The sequence below is a fragment of the Brassica oleracea genome, chromosome C6 (assembly GCF_000695525.1).
Source record: "Brassica oleracea var. oleracea cultivar TO1000 chromosome C6, BOL, whole genome shotgun sequence".
In the NCBI taxonomy this organism is placed as follows: Eukaryota; Viridiplantae; Streptophyta; class Magnoliopsida; order Brassicales; family Brassicaceae; genus Brassica; species Brassica oleracea.
Genome location: NC_027753.1, coordinates 23,731,946 through 23,751,872, shown reverse-complemented (window position 1 = coordinate 23,751,872; position 19,927 = coordinate 23,731,946). Strand labels below are relative to the sequence as shown.

The 19,927-nt window shown below is 40.8% G+C and overlaps 5 protein-coding genes and 1 pseudogene across 12 annotated transcripts in view; 3 read left to right on the top strand and 3 right to left on the bottom strand.

Moving 5' to 3' along the window:
• Positions 1–201: 201 nt before the first annotated feature.
• On the top strand, positions 202–1,434 carry LOC106300266 (annotated as a pseudogene). Its single transcript, XR_001261996.1, has one exon. The product of XR_001261996.1 is annotated as an ocs element-binding factor 1-like (transcript).
• Positions 1,423–2,049, bottom strand: LOC106300267 (calvin cycle protein CP12-2, chloroplastic-like). The gene has a single exon (XM_013736375.1). It carries the CDS (start codon positions 1,986–1,988, stop codon positions 1,599–1,601), a length of 390 nt encoding a protein of 129 aa, XP_013591829.1. The 5' UTR covers positions 1,989–2,049; the 3' UTR covers positions 1,423–1,598.
• A 207-nt stretch (positions 2,050–2,256) lies between these two features.
• LOC106300268 (probable cytochrome c oxidase subunit 5C-1) lies at positions 2,257–3,227 on the bottom strand. The gene is made up of 2 exons (XM_013736376.1): positions 3,137–3,227; positions 2,257–2,612 (listed from the first exon to the last, which is right to left on the bottom strand). Exon 2 carries the CDS (start codon positions 2,604–2,606, stop codon positions 2,412–2,414), a length of 195 nt encoding a protein of 64 aa, XP_013591830.1. The 5' UTR covers positions 2,607–2,612; positions 3,137–3,227; the 3' UTR covers positions 2,257–2,411.
• Positions 3,228–4,501: 1,274 nt separating this feature from the next.
• LOC106299939 lies at positions 4,502–7,419 on the bottom strand. The gene is made up of 8 exons (XM_013735959.1): positions 7,000–7,419; positions 6,756–6,823; positions 6,257–6,323; positions 6,005–6,159; positions 5,806–5,876; positions 5,378–5,446; positions 5,129–5,229; positions 4,502–4,956 (listed from the first exon to the last, which is right to left on the bottom strand). The coding sequence occupies exons 1-8, from the start codon at positions 7,252–7,254 to the stop codon at positions 4,657–4,659; spliced, it is 1,086 nt and encodes a 361-aa protein (XP_013591413.1). The 5' UTR covers positions 7,255–7,419; the 3' UTR covers positions 4,502–4,656.
• A 92-nt stretch (positions 7,420–7,511) lies between these two features.
• LOC106297788 (nodal modulator 1-like) lies at positions 7,512–11,322 on the top strand. Its single transcript, XM_013733957.1, has 15 exons — positions 7,512–7,679; positions 7,836–7,901; positions 7,996–8,082; positions 8,141–8,212; positions 8,290–8,354; positions 8,453–8,622; positions 8,775–8,836; positions 9,040–9,123; positions 9,643–9,802; positions 9,983–10,098; positions 10,207–10,335; positions 10,629–10,700; positions 10,782–10,885; positions 10,967–11,044; positions 11,193–11,322. Exons 1-13 carry the CDS (start codon positions 7,512–7,514, stop codon positions 10,860–10,862), a joined length of 1,332 nt encoding a protein of 443 aa, XP_013589411.1. The 3' UTR covers positions 10,863–10,885; positions 10,967–11,044; positions 11,193–11,322.
• A 206-nt stretch (positions 11,323–11,528) lies between these two features.
• The window catches only part of LOC106299940 (nodal modulator 3-like), an 18,130-nt gene continuing 9,731 nt past the window's right edge, over positions 11,529–19,927 (top strand). For 4 of the 7 annotated variants that reach the window (XR_001261926.1, XM_013735960.1, XM_013735961.1 and 1 more), the window contains exons 1-6: positions 11,529–11,692; positions 11,816–12,012; positions 12,103–12,216; positions 12,288–12,523; positions 12,691–12,736; positions 12,819–13,067. Coding sequence is in view for 5 of the 7 variants with exons in the window: in XM_013735960.1 (XP_013591414.1) it covers positions 11,953–12,012; positions 12,103–12,216; positions 12,288–12,523; positions 12,691–12,736; positions 12,819–13,067 (705 nt within the window). In the remaining 2 variants the exon portion in view is untranslated. The other 3 variants (XR_001261925.1, XM_013735964.1, XM_013735962.1) reach the window with 3 other exon arrangements.

Below are 19,927 nucleotides of genomic sequence, written 5' to 3'. Positions count from 1 at the left end.
CAAAATAAAGCATGAGACCAAATGCATTTTGATATTTTCTTAGGAGGCATCTTCCCGGAATGTTCCACCCGTGAAAGGACAGAGAAACAAAACGTGCTTCCATTATAAAACTGCCAGCTGGCGTCAGAGATTGCTTTTAAAAATAAAAAGATTTGCTCAAAAGTTATTATCTTACTTTTTTTAATTATTAAAAAATATTGAAAAAAGCCTTCGCCAGCTCATCACCACCATCATCATCTCCTCCTTTAAAAAGAAAGCTAGGGACTACTTCATCGCCTTCTTTCGTTTCGCCTTTAATCTATAGCCTTTTTGTTTTTGCGGTTTCTCTCGATCAGCTAAGTTTCGATCCATTCTTGTTCTAGCTTTTCAATAGCTTCTCCTCCTTCGCTTTCTTCGTTTCTGTTCTCAGATCTATTCTCTATTGATTTCAGATCTAGATCTAGGGTTTGTTCGAATAAAAATTGGGGGAATTTGAAAAAGAAGGAATGATTGTAGGTTCTCTATGAGCTACTCAGTTCTTCTTCGTCGTATTCGCATAGTCCACTCTTTCTCCGTCGTTTATCTCTACTATACCTACGTCTTCTCATGAACTAATCGTTTCCGATCTCATCTCGAATAAACATTTCTGAGTTTTTTTTTTCCATTCAATCTAAACCGATTCTTTGATAGATTAGAGAGCGGGGAATTTAAGATCTTTGTGTAGAATTTGGGGGTAATTTATAGGGATTTTAGAAAAAAAATTATATTATTATATTGTTTTAATTTTGGTGAGGAAAAAGTCAAAAAGTCAACGGAAATGGGGTCGAAAAGTCCTGATTACGACAACGATCCGAGGTACGCTTCCGTCACGGACGAGAGGAAGAGGAAGAGAATGATCTCCAACAGAGAGTCCGCCCGGAGATCAAGGATGAGGAAGCAGAAGCAGCTCGGCGATCTCATCAACGAGGTTACCGTTCTCAAGAACGATAACGCCAAGATCACCGAGCAGGTTGACGCGGCGACGAGGAGGTACGTCGAGATGGAGTCCAAGAACGACGTCTTGAGAGCGCAAGCGGTTGAGCTGACGGAGAGGTTGAGGTCGTTGAACTCTGTGCTGGAGATGGTTGAGGAGATTAGTGGTCAGGCTTTGGATATTCCTGAGATTCAGAACCCTTGGCAGATTCCTTGTCCGATTATGCATACCAATCATGGCTTCTGCTGATATGTTTGAATGCTCTGAGGATTTACTCATTGTCTTGTCCGTTCGAGTTTTGTAACAACTAGAGTCATTGGTGTGTGTCATCTTTATAAAAACTTCAGTCTCTTGTTTTTTCAGTTATTTCAGTTTGTGTGGTCTTGCGGTTGTCTTTTATTCTTGTGTCGTCTATTACATAAGATAAGGTTGTCATGTATTTGTGTTTCTAGATGAATTCAAGCTTTGTGTTGTTTTTCTTATATTATATGATTAATTCGATTTCCGACTATGAATCTTGCCAAATTACAAAGTATATAACATGCTCGAGTCTCAAAGGCAGCATTCATATCATATCACCAAATAGACTGGAACAAAAGATTTGTATGTAATATAATATAAGGACGGGATCCTGGAACATGATGGATCAGTCGTAAGTACGACACTCGCTAGTCTCAGGATTGTCTTTGCAGTATTCCTCCAAAGGGTCGGAGTCTTTCTTCTTGTCTCTAGCGTGGCTAGCTGCTGCGCTTAGCTCCTCGACCTCGTCCCACGCAGCTACACACTCTCCGCTCACTGGATCGCCAGCACACGTCTCCTCTGCGTCCTTGATGCTCTTCTCCACTTTATCCGATATCACTCCTTCTGGCGTCGCTTTAACCGGCCTAACGGTCACCATCCGGTTGGTTGTTCTTGAACCAATATTCCAAGGATTGTTCAAACGGACCGGACCTGCGAGACGAACTGGTCGAGCCTCGCTGGTGATGACTGCTAGTTGGGTACCAGTGTTAAGACTAGTAGCAGCTATAGTTGCCATTGCTGGGGGAATTTTTTTTTTTGGATAAAAGAAGAAGATAGTTCACATAAACTGGAGCGAACGGAGAGATATAAAGTGTGCATGAATTTAATTTAAGTGAACCCCATTTCTTATCACGTATTAACCAACCATAGAATTACACGTGTTTGAATACTCTTGAGATATTTTTTTATTCGATCGAAATGCGAAATATTGTAGCCGTCGAAGCAGTTTTTCAAGAATACCACACACTGCTCTTCAGATATTTTTATCCCAAAAAACATTCAAATAGAATCAAGAAAGATGTTCTGAAATTTAACAATAATATCCAATTTGTTGTTTATTTATTAAGCAAGCAACTCTTTTTCTCAGGTAACTTTGTCTGAGAAGTCAAGAAACCATACAATAACATAAAAATAGAGCTTGAGAGTGGTGTTGTTGAATTTACTCTTCAGGGTGGACAACGCTGATCTCGCCTCTCTCGAGCAAGTCGTAGAAAGCTCTGGTTTTCCTCTGCTCGTTCCAGTGGTGCATCTTCCAGAGACCACCAGCAGCTAAACCGAGTGCCAAACCGATAACTAGTTCCTTCACCACACTCGGGCCTTTCAGCGTGGCATGCGCAACCTTGTGTCCTGCCATTTCAACCTAGCACAAATCCTCTGCCATAGAGTCAATACAACTATCAACAATAATATATGACAACTTCACAATCTTAATGAAGCAGCTAAAGCTAAAAACGTGATTTAACAATCAATAAACATCTTTCTCGCTCTATATATAGTCTCTCTTATTGATCAAATACGCAAATTCTTATATAGGTATGCACATACGCCTTTGCAGTCTAAATGTACACACACACTTAAGGATCAAACATACAGAGACTCTCCTGGATCAAATATGTTCTGAACGCAATTATGAATGAGCTAACACACACACACATGAAATGAAATTGGTACCGTTCTCAAAGAAAATGATTGGAGTTTTCAGAGAATTGCTACCCTAACAGAGAGAGTCAAACAGAACCGCAAAACCGAGAAACAATCACATGGATCCGAATCTGATAAAGCCAATCCGCTACATGTTTTTGATAGCCTATCAAATCATAAACTAGAATATCGCCTCGGAAGTTTAGAGACGACAGAAACAAATGGAAGAATCTGGGATTTTACCTGAGTAGATGAGCGAGAGCGAGAGAGAGATGTACGACGACGACGACGAACGAAATGGGAAACAGAGAGGATCCGATCACCTGAGTCATCTACTCCCTTTAATCTCTTGTTGGGCCTAGATATGGGTTTCAGAAAACCGAATGTATGGGCCTCTCCTGGCCATTCGTTTTACTTATTTATCTGAATTGATTTATTATTTTGAAGACATGTGAACAGATGTATAACCTTGCTTAACTAATACAAAACAAATTAAAGTGGCTTAAAGCCTAAAACAAATATAAAATATATATGCTTTTTCCTTAAATTAAAATATATAGTAGGCAGGTGTATATTGTTTTCTATGCTCTTTTAAAATTTGTATTTATTTTAATACTTGTAGATCTATTCTATCCGCCTTAATACTATACATTTATATTTACATTACTACTTTTTTTCTTCCTAGGCCTGGACAGTTGGGTTCGGGTACCGGTTTTTCGGATTTGGAAATTAGACCCCGTTTGGGCATTACAAAATTTCAGATCAAGTTCGAGTTGGGTCTTCCCGGATCCTGGTGGGTTCGGTTCTGATGTAAAGGAACATGAAAATAACCGAATATATCTGAAACAAGTTTGGATTCAGATAATAGTACCCAAACTAACCATATTATCCGATTCGGTTCCAGTATTTTAGATCAAAACTACCCAAATATACCAAAAAAAAAAACTAAAAATACTCATTAGATACAGTTTCGTTTGAGTAATTATAGCCAAACTATCATATTTTATCCAAAAATACACAAAAGTATTGAAAATAACTAATATATTTAATTTATAATTTAAATTTAAATTATTAAAATAATTATACATATAATTATAAAATATTATTTGTAAATATATATTTGCATTTCAAATATCTTCGGATACTCATTCGGTTCTCGGTTCGGATCGGGTTGGGTACCAGTTTTTCGGATACATCAATTTAGGACCTATTTAATTATTTACCCCGGGTCCAATCGGGTTCAAGACACTTATCTTCGGGTTGGTTTCGGGTCGGTTCTTCGGTTCCGGATATTTTGCCCAACCCTATTTCTTCCTTTGACATGCATGGTGACTGTAACATACTGGACATGTATAGTTATTCGTAGTATCTTTGTGAAAAAAAATTTGCTTGTAAATTTCAATACATGAGGTTTATCCTCTTCTTTTTTTTTTCATTTCAAAATTTTACTTGTAAATTTCAATACATGAGGTTTAATTAAAATTTTACTTGTAAATTTCAATACATGAGGTTTAATTTTTTTTTGTCATATAGTTGTTCTTATGGAAAATTATACTTGTTCTTAATGCTCTTTCTGAAAATGATTTATTTTTAATACACGTGGACAGATACCGTTTCAAATCTTTTAATACAAAACATCTTTGAAATGACAATAGTCAGGCCACAACTTAAAAAAAATTATTTAGCTGTAAAACCAGAAAGAAGAAGCTCTCTGAAACAAAACAACAAAGGGACATAGAACCGTGTAAAACCTAATCTTTGTCCTAGAGATCGTTTCCCATGGGTGTAAATGCAACGTTCTTGGGACTAAATAACTTATATGCAATAAAACCTGAAACAACAAGAGAAATCATGGATATCACAATGGCAGAAATGCTGGTTCCATCACTAGAGCCCTTGACAGTTGAAGCAGTGAGCCCCGAAGAAGAGCCTGAGGAAATATCTAGCGGTATCCAATCGCAGTTGATCGTGTAATGCCCTGATCCGTGCCACGGTTTGCTGTCCATTGGGTACCAGAATGCAACTGACATTTTGGCCGTTGAGCCAAGCGTGAACTGAACATCCTGCAGAAAAGAAGATGTTTGCCTTTAAACACATGCTATTCCGACTTAAAAGAGGTGTTTAGTAAAAAGAATGCTGATTCACAGACGTAAGAAGCCTTGGATTTTATGCTATGTTTTAGAGAAGGGCCAAATGTAACTCAACGTGGCTGATTCGAGTTAAGGATTAAATCACCTGTTGGAGACGGTCCATAGTCCTCAAAGGCCTTGAAAATTCGAAATAGTAAGTTCCTTTCTGGCCATTTGGCGTGTAAGGGCTGTCTTCCGCTACATATCCTGTGGAGAACTTCAAAGATAAGTAACCAAAGGAGTTGCCTAAGGCTAAGAGATGGTAATAAACACAGATCTCTAACGCAATCCTACTTTTATATCCAGTTAAAAGCATGATAATGTATTTATGTTTATGTGGATATGTAAGACTGACCTGATTGAGTAGTGAAGCTGCTGTGCCACCACGCTCCATGCCAATCGTTCTGTGCACTAGAATCATTTCCTGCCAGAAGAACATCCATAAGGATCACATATTTAAATTTTGCACATAAGAAAGAAATCGCTCTTCGAGGTCCCGAGTAGATAAGCTAGCATCCAACTAGACAACAAATAACTTATAATCTAAGGAATTTAAGGTCTCAGTATACTTGAGAAAACATATTAGAGGATTAATAACCTACAAAATCTTTAATAAATAATTGACGAGGGATAATCTACAATTAAGCTTCCATGAATTGAATTGAAGAAAACGAAAAAAGTAATTTATGTTCTTGGTTATTACGGTCATTATAGGGAACTTCTATATCATTAATTGCCTTGTGAGTTAAAATATAACACTCTCTTGTCCGAGACGAGAAGTACCTGAGGGACCAAGACCATCAAGGTATCGACAATGTGGATTCCAAGCATAAATGTCAACCAGATGACCAAATCTGTTCATATGGAAAAGCACAGAGACATTCAGTAAGAAAAAATAAACAGAGGTACAATAAGCAACTTGCAAAACAAATAAGGAACTGAACTAGAGTCACTGAATTGGTACAACATCAGATCAAATCACCTGTCACCTCCATTTCCTTCCCCGTTGTCTACTGGATTACCACCGTAAAGACGTCCTGGAATAGCATTTCCAATAGAGAAATGCATAATATCAACCTCGAAGCCTTTGCAAGCCTTGCTGGTACATGAGTCCGTCCCTTCTTTACAACCACCCATCTTATGTAGCACAAAGTTGGTTGACAATTAAAAAATCATGAATGTTAAATGAAAACTTCAACAAAAATACTCAAAGTCAGTTAGGAATCTTACTTACATCATGATAAGTAGCTTGATCACCAATTTGGAACATGAGAGCCACTGAAGGACACTTCTTGTTTTCACTGGATTTAAAGAAGAAGCAACAAGTTATGTAGAATCAATTAAACCAAGGATCATTTCAATATCATCTGAAGCAGTACATAAATGTATTTTGTCACCTCCGTATCTTGAAAATAAATAGACATGCCAGATCCCGGCAACTTACAGTGACGAATAAATTATAAGTTTCAATAATAATTCAAGCAAAATATTACTAATAGAAAATTTCATTGGAAAAGTCTTTCGTTGCATCAAACCCAAAGTTGCATTGGATAAATATTTACTATAATATTCCCAAGTGTTAAAAGCAGAGACATCTCCTAAAACTTGGGAACAGTTACTATAATACTCAGACACTATACGGTTCTGTTCACCTGTTCTTGGATCTTGCTATGGTTATGTGATTATGCACTTTAGTAACGGATAACCAAGTTAGAAAAGAAAAACACACGTACCCTTTGTCGTAAGCGTAATTTCCATCAATTTCCAGCATGAAGTAAACATCTCGACCATCATGCAATGCCTAGAAATATAGATCCACCCATTAAACGTTAGGACCGAACTAAAAAAAAAGCGATCCAACAATGAGGTCCGCATCATCACTAATACTCTGGTCAAACTCACCAAATAGATCTAGGCAGATCAGAAGTTTCAGCGCGAATCTCAAGAAATATATCCGACTGGAATCAAACACATTACCTTGACTGTCATCTGCCCGGCGGGGTATTCGTGGTCGGCGTCCGGATCAAGAGCGGGACGGAGAGGGAACTCGGAGCCGTCAATGTCCTTCCAGTCATCGTTGCGACCGTCGAGGGTGATGAGCCCCGGTCTGAAATCAGCCAAGACCTGGATCCCCGAGTCCGATTCACAGCTCCATTCGCCGGACTCCTGGTGCGACAGGACCGTCTCCGTCCCGAAGATCAAGAGCCACGCTACAATCAGAAGCTGAAGCATGCTTTGATTCTGCGTAAGATTTGACTTATCTCTCTGTAGGATTGGTTTTGGAGGAACACAGTTTGACTAACGAACGATTAGTTATCGGATTACTATTCTCCTCTACCACTCTTTTCGCTTCAGCTTGACTCTTCAAACGGTAAGCAAATCTCGACATCTGTATAACAGAGAAGATGATTATTCATATCGACTTAATGGGCTTTGATGTTTCTCATAATGGGCCTTTTAATATTGCTGTTATTTATAAACCAACGGCCATGATTCAGATCGGAGTCATCGCTCCGATACCGTTAAGCTCCGGTAGCTTTGGGAAAATGGCGGACAATACGAAGATTCGTCACTCTCTGATCATCTTCCTCGTGGCGATTTCCACAGTCTACAGTGTTTCCGCAGATTCGATAAAAGGCTGCGGTGGTTTTGTGGAGGTTTATCACTCTTTCTTACTTTCCGCTAGAAAGTCTTCCGCAGAAGCTAGATTTAGTTTAATTCAATACTTGTAAGCACTTGCAGGATTTAAGTACTGAGTAGTAGGATCGGATCTGGATTTTTTTTTTTCTGGTATGATGAATTCATTAACGCAGGCGAGTTCGTCTTTGGTCAGGTCTCGGAAAGGAGCAGATGGGAAGCTTGATTATTCTCACATCACGGTAAAGCATTCTTTTCTATCTGTTTGACTCTTTTCTTTTGGCGAGACTTAACTGATTTGTTTTTCTTGTTCACTCTCCAAAATAAAATAAAAAGGTTGAGCTTCAAACAGTAGATGGATTGGTGAAAGACAGTACACAGTGTGCCCCAAATGGTTACTACTTCATCCCTGTCTATGACAAGGTTTTCATCAAACACCTTCTCTTTCTTTCGTATGGGCCTGTGTTGTTCGATGAATCAGTTTTTACGTTTTATTTTCATAGGGGTCATTCATTCTCAAGATAAAAAAGGATGGTCATGGAATCCAGATAAGGTTTATCCAAAACCTCTTGTCATAAAAAACACCAGGCTTGTATGTAGCTACCTCTGACATTAAATTTGGTGTGGCAGGTTCCTGTTGTCGTTGACGACTCTAGTTGCAACAACAATGAGGATATTAACTTCCGCTTCACGGGGTTCGTTTTTTAGTTCATGAGCTTTGCTTCTTGTTTTTCATCTTGATTTAATAGGTAGCTAAGTCATGTCTCTGATTGTAATTGTTTATATATTGCAGTTTTACATTATCCGGTAAAGTCCTTGGAGCTGTTGGTGGGGAGAGTTGTACGATTAAGAATGTAGGTCCTTCTGATGTCAATGTTGAGTTATTGTCTTCCGATGGAGATCCCATTGCTTCTATTCTCACATCGTTAGATGGGAGCTACTTGTTCAAGAATATCATTCCAGGTAAGGAATCTCATTAAGCGTTCTGTATAATTTTTATTATTCTGTCCTTGCAATCAGTTGGAAGTTTCCATATTGTAGCATCAAATGAATAAGTGCATGTTTTCCAGGTGTCTTGTGATAATCATTTTCCGAGTCTGTCTAATTGGTTGCAGGAAAATACAGTATCCGTGCATCCCATCCAGAACTGCAAGTTGAAGTTCGCGGTTCACCAGAGGTCTCACATCTTTTTTGTTTTGTCTTCTCTTTAATAAACATTACCGTATCCTCCTGACCTACCTTTTTGCATTTGATTGCAGTACGCTTGACATGCCCCTTCTTTTTTCTTTTATAGTTTCTATTTATCTCTTATTTCAACACATTTGGCTTGGATTTTATACTCTGCATGCGAATACTTGAAGTATCTCTGGTTGCCTGTAGGTCGAACTTGGATTTGCAAATGGTGTGGTGGATGACATATTCTTTGTCCTTGGTTATGATCTCAAGGGGTCTGTTGTTGCGCAGGTAATCCATTGCAATGTTTTCTTTTTCTTTTGATGTTAGAAACCTCTTTCCATTCTCTGCTTTCGTGAGTACAAGAAATATTATGATCTTTATTGGAGACAGAGGTTGGTGTATCTGATAAGAACAGAGATGTATATTGATGAATAACCGCCCAACCTCCCACTCTTAGTCTCACAAATCGAGAACTAAGCCAAGTACTACTCTTGTATCTCCTAGAGATCACAAGCCACAACGTTCAGATAACCCGTAAACTACAAATGACCCAACTAATCCCTTTTATAATTCAAGGGATGTACACGTGTAACTCTTTTATTGTTATTGACTTATTCAAATGAAACTTCAGCTCGTTTACTTCTTCACTTCTTGATCTTCTGCTTCCTTCCTCCTTATCTTTCTCCATGTATACACTCTCAAGGGCATATCAGTATCTTTAAGTTGGTTGGGTTCTCTCCATCAAGCACTTGTAGCGTGTTCTCGGTTCTGAGTGTTTGATAGAATCCATTTTGCTTCCTTTTGTAGGGAAATCCAATCCTCGGAGTTCATATATATTTGCATTCAGATGATGTTTCCATGGTAGATTGTCCCCAAGGATTTGGTGATGCTTCTGGAGAAAGGAAGCCTCTCTGCCATAGTGTATCTGATGCGGACGGAATTTTCAGTTTCAAGTCCATCCCATGTGGTATAGTCGAATTACCCACGATCAATTTCTTTGATTGTGTATTGTGCAACATAAGTTAAATGACAACGGAACTTGTTAAACTTTAAGGACAATTGAAATTTTGGTTGCATGATCCAAGTTTAGGCTGCTATTATTTTCTATTGAGCTACTTTTATATCACTTTGAATTTTTCTTCCTCAGGAAAATATGAACTGATACCGCATTATAAGGGTGAGAACACGGTCTTTGATGTTTCACCTCCTGTGATGCCTGTTTCTGTAGAGCATCAACATGTTACTGTTCCCAAAAAGTTTCAGGTCTGATCTGACAGAATACCTGCAAACTTTTATAACACTCTTTGTTTCTATATTTAGACTCTGCTTACATGTTTCTTCCTCTAAATATTGAACTTAATGCTCCTTTAGGTAACAGGATTCTCCATCGGGGGTCGTGTAGTTGACAGTGATTCCAAGGGAGTTGAGGGCGTTAAAATCTTAGTAGATGGTAGTCTAAGATCTGTCACGGACAAGGAAGGTTATTACAAGCTTGACAAGGTATACTTAAATGCCATTTCCAAGTTTATGCTTCATACCGTGTTCCAGACTTCCAGTTGTAAGCTTGGTAACTTGGATGATACTCAACTTCTCCTAGTGAATGTTTCATGGGTTCTGTAATCTAGAGTAAATGATTTGGCTAGAATGCGGAGGTCTCTGTAATCTAGAGTAAATGATTTCAAATATTTACCCTCTGTTTTTGCCTCCACCAATCCTTCAATCTCTTTTTTTCTCTGTCGTGATCAATCATTTAGACAGCACGGATGTAATGTAATGTTGGTTAAACTCCGTAGGTTACATCGAATCGATATACCATAGATGCAGTGAAGGAGCATTACAAGTTCGACAAACTGACGAAGTTCATGGTATCAGTCTTAGTTTTTTTTCTCCTTCTGTGTGGTGTGCAAAATTAATTGTTTCATAACTCGTTAAACTTGTTTGCCTAGGTCCCTAGGTCTTACCAAATATGGCTTCACTTCCAGACATCAGTGCTGTTTCCTATGATATCTGTGGTGTGGTGCGAATAGTTGGTTCTGGTCACAAGGCAAAGGTAAATACTTGTTCATAGTGGGCATATGTTGCTCTGTTGTTTATTTATGTCGTTCTTAACGTTTTATCATTTTAAATCCAGGTAGCTTTGACTCATGGACCCGCAAATGTCAAACCGCAAATGAAGCATACAGATGACAGTGGAACTTTCTGCTTCGAGGTTTGTTGATGCAAACATTCCCTCTAAATTAACTATATCATGCCGAACCCCCTAGACTTTTTTGGAGAGATACTCTGGCTTATGTGGATTCTTGTTGCTTTTTCTATTTGTGGATAAATTCTCTGTTTCTTACCCTATAATATTGCAGGTTCCACCAGGCGAATATAGGCTGTCTGCTTCGGCTGCAACACCAAAGAGTGCTCCTGAACTTCTGTTTTTGCCAGCTTATGTGGATGTTGCCGTGAAAAGTCCATTGTTGCACATCGAATTTTCTCAGGTAATTTATTGTGAATGATACCACTTTCTTCGAAGTGTTTCTATACCAGTTCAAAACATGAGATTAGAATGTTATACGGCGCACTTAGTCTCACATGTTATCCAATATATTGGTCATCAAATTGATAGGAATTGTTGGATGGAAAATATTTGTCCACCTGTTCAAGAGGCTTTTTTCTTCTTTTTTGGGTGTTGGTGTAGTCCCGAGTGAATGTGGATGGTTCTGTTACGTGCAAGGAGAAATGTGGTCCATCTGTTTCAGTGGCGCTTGTGGGAGTGGCTGGCGACCGTCAAAAGAAGACAGTTGTTTTAACTGACGAGAGCAATCAATTTCACTTTTCAGACATATTGCCTGGAAAGTATAGAGTTGAGGTGGGCAGTGCATGGTTTAATCTAAATTTCTTTTCTCGTGGGTACTTCTGTAAGAGATGGACAAAAAGTCCCATTACTAGATAAATACATTCATATTTGCTTGTCACGGTTGATTTATTTTAGGTCAAAAGCATTTCGCCGGAAACAGCATCTGAGGAAGACAATTGGTGCTGGGACCGTAGCTCCATTGATGTGAATGTCGGAACTGAGGATATCAAAGGGATCGAATTTGTCCAGAAGGATTAATATTGTCTCCACCCATGAGGTGGATGCTAAAATTCTTCATCCTTAGTGGGTTACCTACTAATTTAAAAATCAAGGTATTTCTTTGCCCGGTGTGTTCTCCATAGCTGTTTGTGTTTCTAAGCTCCGTCAGAACTCATTGTTTTCTTCATTTGTGGTATCTGCAGAAAGGTTTGCAGAAAATATGCGTTGAGTCACCTGGTGGGCATGAGCTTCAACTTTCTGACTCTTGCATATCCTTTGGGAGCAATTCAATAAAGATAGATGTCTCAAATCCCCAGGTTTGAGATTGTAATCTTGTCTCTCTTTAGCTCGTCCCTTGTTGATCATCTCTTTGCTTTTCTTTCTGTAGCCTATTCATCTGAGAGCAGAGAAGTACCTCGTTAAAGGTCTGATAAATGTGGAGTCTAGCTCAACCGAGATTGAATCTGAGTTGCCAGAGAATTTCATTGTTGATATTCAAGACAAGGAAGGAAGTGTTATCAACAGTATTTCTGCTAAACTTGCATCTGATGGGAGTGGTGTGTACGAGTACTATACCTGGGCAAATCTTGGAGAAAAGATTAGCTTTGTTCCTCGGGATTCTAGGTATATGATCTTCTAATTATGTTATCAAAGGATCTGTGAACTACATTTCAGTTTGAAGTAAAACGTTTCAGGAATGTATTATAGGAGATAACTTCTTGATTCTGTGATTGTCTTAAGTATCTTTGAAGCTATTATTCTTTTTAAGTTATAGCTGTTTTCTGTTTCAGGAGTAATGTGGGGAAGAAGATGTTGTTTTATCCGAAAGAGCTTCGTGTAAGTATGGACTAGAAGTAATGCTTGCGATAAAATATTCTATTATGAGCACATCAAACTGACTTTATGTTTGTTCTAATAGGCGGTAGTGTCAAATGATGGTTGCCAAGCTGCTGTTTCCCCATTTACTGGTCGACTTGGTCTTTACATACAAGGATCGGTCTCTCCTCCTCTTCCCGGTGTTAACATTAAGGTCTCTGCAGCAAAAGACAGCCTTATTTCTTCACTTAAGAAAGGCGAAGTAGCTGTTGAAACAAGCACATCACCAGATGGTTCTTTTGTTGCTGGGCCTTTGTATGATGATATACCATATGACACAGATGCTTCAAAGGTTAGTATATCTCTTCACTTTTCTTATTTTAGGTTAGATCCTCTAGTGACGACACACCAAAGGAAACAACTCTACCTGCGCATCAAGAAGCTCCACCAAATGTTTTAATAAACGATCAGGCGCTAGCTAGGGGAGCTATAATGGAAGAGTTACAAGAGGTTACTAGACAGTACCTGAGCTGCCCGGACCCAGTAGAAGCAGCAGCTAGGAGACAAAGAGTTCTATATGGGGACGCCAATGGAATGATGGAAGAAACAGTTGAGAGACTCTTGTCATCTGGGCAAGGAATCCCGACCGAACAGAGGAGACAAAGAGCAGCGGACAGCAACCCAGTCACACCTCCTCCGCTACATGAGAACCCGTTTCAAGCACCTCTCTTCCCAGACCCCTCTACTCCCTATACTCCGCCCACTAGAGAAGAGGAGGACTGGGGACAAGATCCGCGTTACAGTGATGTCCTCCAGATTGCGACACAAGAGACAACTGAATTAGAAGGGAACCAACAAACAAGAATAAGGTCAATCATTGTAAGCCCAGCAGCGGGAAGTACTGAAGCACAAACAGAGCAAACAAAGCAAAAAGAATCAGACGGAGAGGAGACACTAAAAGAGTTCCAGAACAAGGTGCGACGAAAGACAACTAGGACGGCAAAAAGGAAGCAAATAAGAGAGAGTCCTAATAATCTCAGAGGAGCTAGCTCAAAGAAGAGGAAGTTGTCACAAGTCCAGAACTCACCTAAAGGGGTGACAGCAGAAAAGAGGAAATCTAAAGGAGGCGCAAGGACAGAGAGAGCTACAGATAAGACAGGACCATCTGATGCCTCTAGGAACCCACCAATCCAATTAATCCCGGCTATGGCAAGGAAGAAACCGGATTTTCGGTCTCTTCCACACCAGGCTCCTTAGCCATTCTGAGCTGGAACTGTTGTGGGTTGGGGAACCCCATTACAGTCCAGCGCCTAAAGGAGATCGACCGCAGGAACTCTCCTGACATCGTCTTTCTCATGGAGACAAAAAACCCCACAGAAACAGTCCTTGAAGATCTAAAGTGGAGATACCCTGAGAAGTATTATGCTGTCCCTCCACATAGCCCGGGAGGAGGAGGACTGTTCCTAACCTGGAAACCAGACATAGAAGTTACAATCATCTCGGCAACAAAGAACTATATAGATACGACTATCTCCTACAAAGGACTGTCCTATCATACAACTTTTGTCTATGGTGAACCAGACCACACGAAGAGACTGGAAGTGTGGAACGAAATTTCTAAGCTAAATACAAGCGGCCCTTGGTTCCTAACAGGGGACTTCAATGAGCTCATAGATAATAGTGAAAAATGTGGAGGACCGGATAGAGCAGAGGGCACGTTTGGAGCGTTTCGATCTTTCTTGTCACAAAACGACCTATTCGATCTAAAGCACTCAGGAAGTTACCTATCATGGAGGGGGAGAAGACACTCACACTTGGTCCAATGCAGGCTAGATAGATCCATCAGCAATAGTGACTGGACCGACCTCTTCCCGTCATGCCGAAGCGTCTATCTCAGGTTCGAAGGGTCTGATCACAGACCTCTCATCTCATTCCTGGATACAACAAGGAAAAGAGGTTTAAGTATCTTCAGATACGATCGAAGACTTAAGGAAAATCAAGAAGTTAAGCTCCTAGTGAAAGCAACCTGGGAGGATTTTCCCTACCTACAAGTAGAGGACAGACTTTCCAGAGTAAGGCACGCCATATGCAGTTGGTGCAAGAAGCACCATGAAAATAGCAAGAAGAGCTTAGAAAGCCTCAAGAAGCAGTTGGATGAAGCTATGTCGGATCCCCTCTCGGACGAAGGCCTGATTCATGAGATCAATGTTAAACTTTTGAAACATTACAAGGAGGAAGAGGAATTCTGGAAACAACGCAGTAGGAACCTATGGCTAACATTAGGAGACTCGAATACGGGCTATTTTCATGCGATTACCAAGATCAGAAAGGCAAAGAACAGAATGTCAGTTCTAGAAGATGAGGATGGGATACCTCAATACGAAGAAGAACAGATCTCAACAGTCATCTGCAAATTCTACTCTGAGCTCTTCACGTCAAACAATTTTGATGGAACGCAGACAATCTCAAAAGCCCTGAAACCATGCGTGACCCAGAAGCAAAATGAGGATCTTATTAAGATTCCAACAACAGCAGAGATCAAAGAGGCTACCTTCTCAATCCATGCAGATAAAGCACCAGGGCCTGATGGCTTTTCAGCTAGTTTCTTTCAATCAAACTGGGAGGTGCTAGCCCCAGCAATCACGAAGGAGATTCAGAGCTTCTTCACCACGGGGACACTCGCACAGACAATAAACAAAACTTATGTCAGACTAATCCCCAAGTCATTGGATGCAAAAAGAGTAGAATATTATAGACCAATTGCTCTGTGCAATGTCTATTATAAGATCATCTCGAAGCTACTATCTCTACGTCTAAAGCCAGTCCTAAGCTCAATCATCTCAGAAAACCAGTCAGCGTTTATTCCAGGAAGGATCATCTCAGACAACGTTTTAATAACCCACGAAGTTCTACAATTCCTAAAGACCTCCAAAGCAGTCAAGAAATGCACAATGGCAGTGAAGACGGATATGTCGAAAACATACGACAGAGTAGAGTGGAAATTCATTGAACAAGTGCTGAGAAGACAGGGTTTTCATGAAATATGGACTAACTGGCTACTACAATGCATCTCAACGGTCTCCTATTCCTATCTCATCAATGACACAGTGTATGGTTTAGTACAACCTTACCGAGGAATACGCCAGGGAGATCCCTTGTCCCCATATCTCTTCATTTTGTGCGGAGATGTCCTTTCAGGCCTGTGCAGTAGAGCAGAACAGGAAGGCTCACTCTATGGAATCAAAGTGGCCCGGGGATGCCCTAGAGTCAATCATCTGCTTTTCGTAGATGACACAATGTTCTTCACGCAAGCCTCAGCAAAAAGCAGCAGGGCCCTGATGGCGATACTTCACGAGTATGGTAACGCATCAGGACAACAGATAAATACAGCGAAGTCAGCGGTCACCTTTTCCTCAGAAACGCCACCTGAAGTCAAAGAAGCCACGAAAGTAATACTCGGGATCAGTAAGGAAGGGGGGCTTGGTAAGTATCTAGGCCTACCAGAGCATTTCGGGAGAAGAAAGAAAGATCTTTTCACCTCAGTAGTCGACATGATTCGCCAAAGGGCAGTTAGTCTCTCCACAAGGCGCTTGTCGAGAGCAGGGAAGATGACAATGCTAAAGTCGATCCTCACTGCAATCCCAACCCACACCATGTCGTGCTTCCAAATCCCAGTCAGCCTCTGCAAAAGAATTCAAAGCGTGTTAACGAGATTTTGGTGGGACGGCCCAGAGGGTAACAAGAAAATGTGCTGGGTATCTTGGGACAAGCTAACTAAACCAAAAGCAGAAGGGGGGTTAGGCTTCAGAGACATACAACTGTTCAACCAAGCCCTCTTAGCAAAAGTGGCATGGAGAATCATCACAGTGCCTAATTGCCTACTAGCCAGGATACTAACAGGAAAATACTGCAAAAAACAGAGTTTCCTAAATGTAGCTAACCCCAGTGTCGCATCACATGGATGGAGAGGCATTCTCTGGGGGAGAGAACTCCTAAAGGAAAAGCTAGGGAAGAGTATTGGAAATGGACAGACTACAAGAGTCTGGCAAGATGTCTGGATCTCTCTGGATGATCAAGTGAAACCGTGTGGTCCAATTAAAGAAGCAGATTTAGACCTTACAGTAGCAGACCTACTAACCACGGAACTACAATGGAACACCAAGAGAATCAAAGAGGTCTTACCAGAACTGGAGGCACAAATAAAAGGCCTGCACCCGAGCGAACTTGGAGCAGAGGACAAGATAATATGGCAACCACTCCCTTCTGGAGTCTACTCCACAAAATCCGGGTACTATGCGGCAACTCTGAAGAGGCTACAGCCAACGACAAATCCTTATGTTCCAGAGGTGAACTGGATCAAAGATGTTTGGATGGGCTCGATCTCCCCCAAGCTGAAGCTCTTCATGTGGACAATCCTCCACAACGCCTTGCCCTTAGGAGAGAATCTGAAGCGAAGAGGCCTATTAGTAAACACCAAGTGCCCAAGATGCGATGAGGAAGAAACTACAATGCATATCTTCTTTGAATGCGATTTTGCTAAGAAGGTGTGGGAGTTGATACCTCTGAAGAATGCAGTTCACCTAGCTGCGGGGGAAACTTTACACGGAGCGATAAACATCTTCAGGAGACTAGTCTGCCTTCCCCCTACTGGAATTTCAGGAGACGTACTACCATGGGTATGCTGGATTCTCTGGACCTCCAGAAACAACCTCATCTTCGAGAACAGAAGATTCTCACCTGAGGAAACAACCACAAAAGGATTAGCACTAGCGAGAGAATGGAACCTAGCACAAAACAAAGAGAAAGCACCAAAGGAGGTACCCAAGATCACGCACCAAAGGAATCAACAAAAGGACGTGGGCCTAGACAGCAACGAGACCATCAGATGCACAACAGATGCGGCTTGGGAAAAAGACACCCAACGGGCAGGCTTGGCTTGGACTTTCGAAGGACAAGGACTCCCAGATCGGCTCCAAGGCTCCGCGATCCAACACTCCGTCAGCTCACCACTGATTGCTGAAGCAGTAGCGATGCGATCAGCACTAAGGAAGGCCCTGGCTTTGGGTTTCCACAAGATCAAGGCCTTCACCGATAACCTAACGCTTGTCAGAGCAATCAACAGCAACCTCCAGAGAAAAGAAATCGTCGGCATCATCCACGATATACGCATGATTTCCTCTGAATTTGCATCTATCTCTATCTCTCATATTCCTAGATCCGAAAACTTTCGTTCGGATTCTTTAGCTAAGGCGACCCTTCGATCGTCTCTTTGTTTCAACTCAGCTTTAGTGTTGTAATTGGGCCAGACCCAGACTTCTAGTTTTCTAATGAAAGTATTAAGTGAACAAAAAAAAAAATGTTTTCCTGATCGTGGCTTATATATGCAGCCTGGCTACCATATTAAAAGACTAGGACCATATTCCTTCTCCTGCCAGAAGCTTGGTCAGATCTCTGTGCGTGTTTTCTCAAAGGAAACTATGAGGAGGCAACGAGTGATATTAGTGGAAATTATCGGCTGAGAGGGTTACATCCAGATGCAACATATTTAATCAAAGTATCTAAAAAGAATGGCTCAGGCAACAATAAAATTGAACGTGCATCTCGAGAATCGGTTTCTCTCCAGGTTTGTTTCTGATTCTCCATAATACTATTTCATTCTTATAATCCGCAGTTTGAACAACAGAATAGACCTGACGTTTCATCATCTTCTTATAGATTGGTTATGAAGATATCCACGGGCTCGACTTTTTGGTCTTTGAGCAACCAGAAACGACCATATTAACATGCCATGTATGATAATTTGTGGGATTATGAGAGCTTCTAAGTGTTTTAACCGTGATGAAGCACAAGAACAAAGTAAGAAAGGAGTGAAGTAACCGTAAGTATTTGAAAGAGAAGAGAAATTTGTGAAATTAAGAGAATGAGAGGATTTGCGAGATTGAGAGAATGAAAGAAATGTTTGTATTGAATTGTATGTTTAATTGTGTAACATCCATGGTGTATTTAAAGAAAACAAAAGCAATAAGCACTCAGTGGTGGAAGAATAAACAACTAGCAGTGGACTGGCCGCTCCTCCCCATTTGGTAAGTGATATGACCGCTCCTTTCACTTCCTCCACTACTTCTTTATTTAATCTTGCCGACATCTCTCTTTGTTTAATTCTTCATGTCAACACTCACCCTCAAGCTTGGAAAGCCATGAAGTATTCCCTCATTAAAATTTTTTCTTGGAAAAACCACTTGGGATAAAAAACCAAGCAAAGAAAAAAGAGTAGAATACTCCACGGTGAGGGGATCATTGACATGGAAGGTTTATGAGTCCAAGTCTTGGAAGAATGGACTCACAAACTTTGCTACTGGCCGCCTTGGTGAAGATGTCAGCCAGCTGATCCGCACTTCTTGTATAACATGGGAGAATCACTTGCTGCTCCACTGCTTGTCTGACCTTGTGGCAGTCTACTTCTATGTGCTTTGTCCTTTCATGAAAGACTGAGTTGGATGCAATGTGTATTGCGGCTTGGTTGTCACAGTGCATGGTCATGGGAGAGGTGATTTCAATTCCCCAGTCGCCTAAAAGCCCCTTTATCCAGATAAGCTCACTGGTTAGCTTCCTCATTGATCTGTACTCTGCTTCTGCGCTTGAACAAGATACTACTTTCTGTTTCTTGCTCTTCCAAGTGACAAGATTCCCTCCAACGAATGTACAATAACCGGTGGTTGACCTTCTGTCTACTCCATCTCCAGCCCAATCTGCATCACAGTATCCTATCACCTCAGTGTTCTTGTTGCAAGCCATCCATACACCTTGTCCTGGCGCTTCTCTTAAGTATCTTTGAATCCTCTCCACCATGTTCCCGTGATGAACCTTGGGAGTTTGCATGTGCTGGCTCACTTGATTAACTGCAAAACACACATCTGGCCAAGTGATGGTTAGATACCAAGTGGTTTCCAAGAAAAGGTATCAAGTGAGCCAGCACATGCAAACACGCTTCTCTTTTTCCTTTGCTTGGTTTTTATCCCAACTGGTTTTTCTAAGAAAAGGTTTTAATGAGGGAATACTTCATGGCTTTCCAAGCTTGACACTCACTACTGTCAAGCTTGAGGGGGAGTGTTGACATGAAGAATTAAACAAAGGGAGATGTCGGCAAGATTAAATAAAGAAGTAGTGGAGGAAGTGGGAGGAGCGGCCATATCACTTACCAAATGGGGAGGA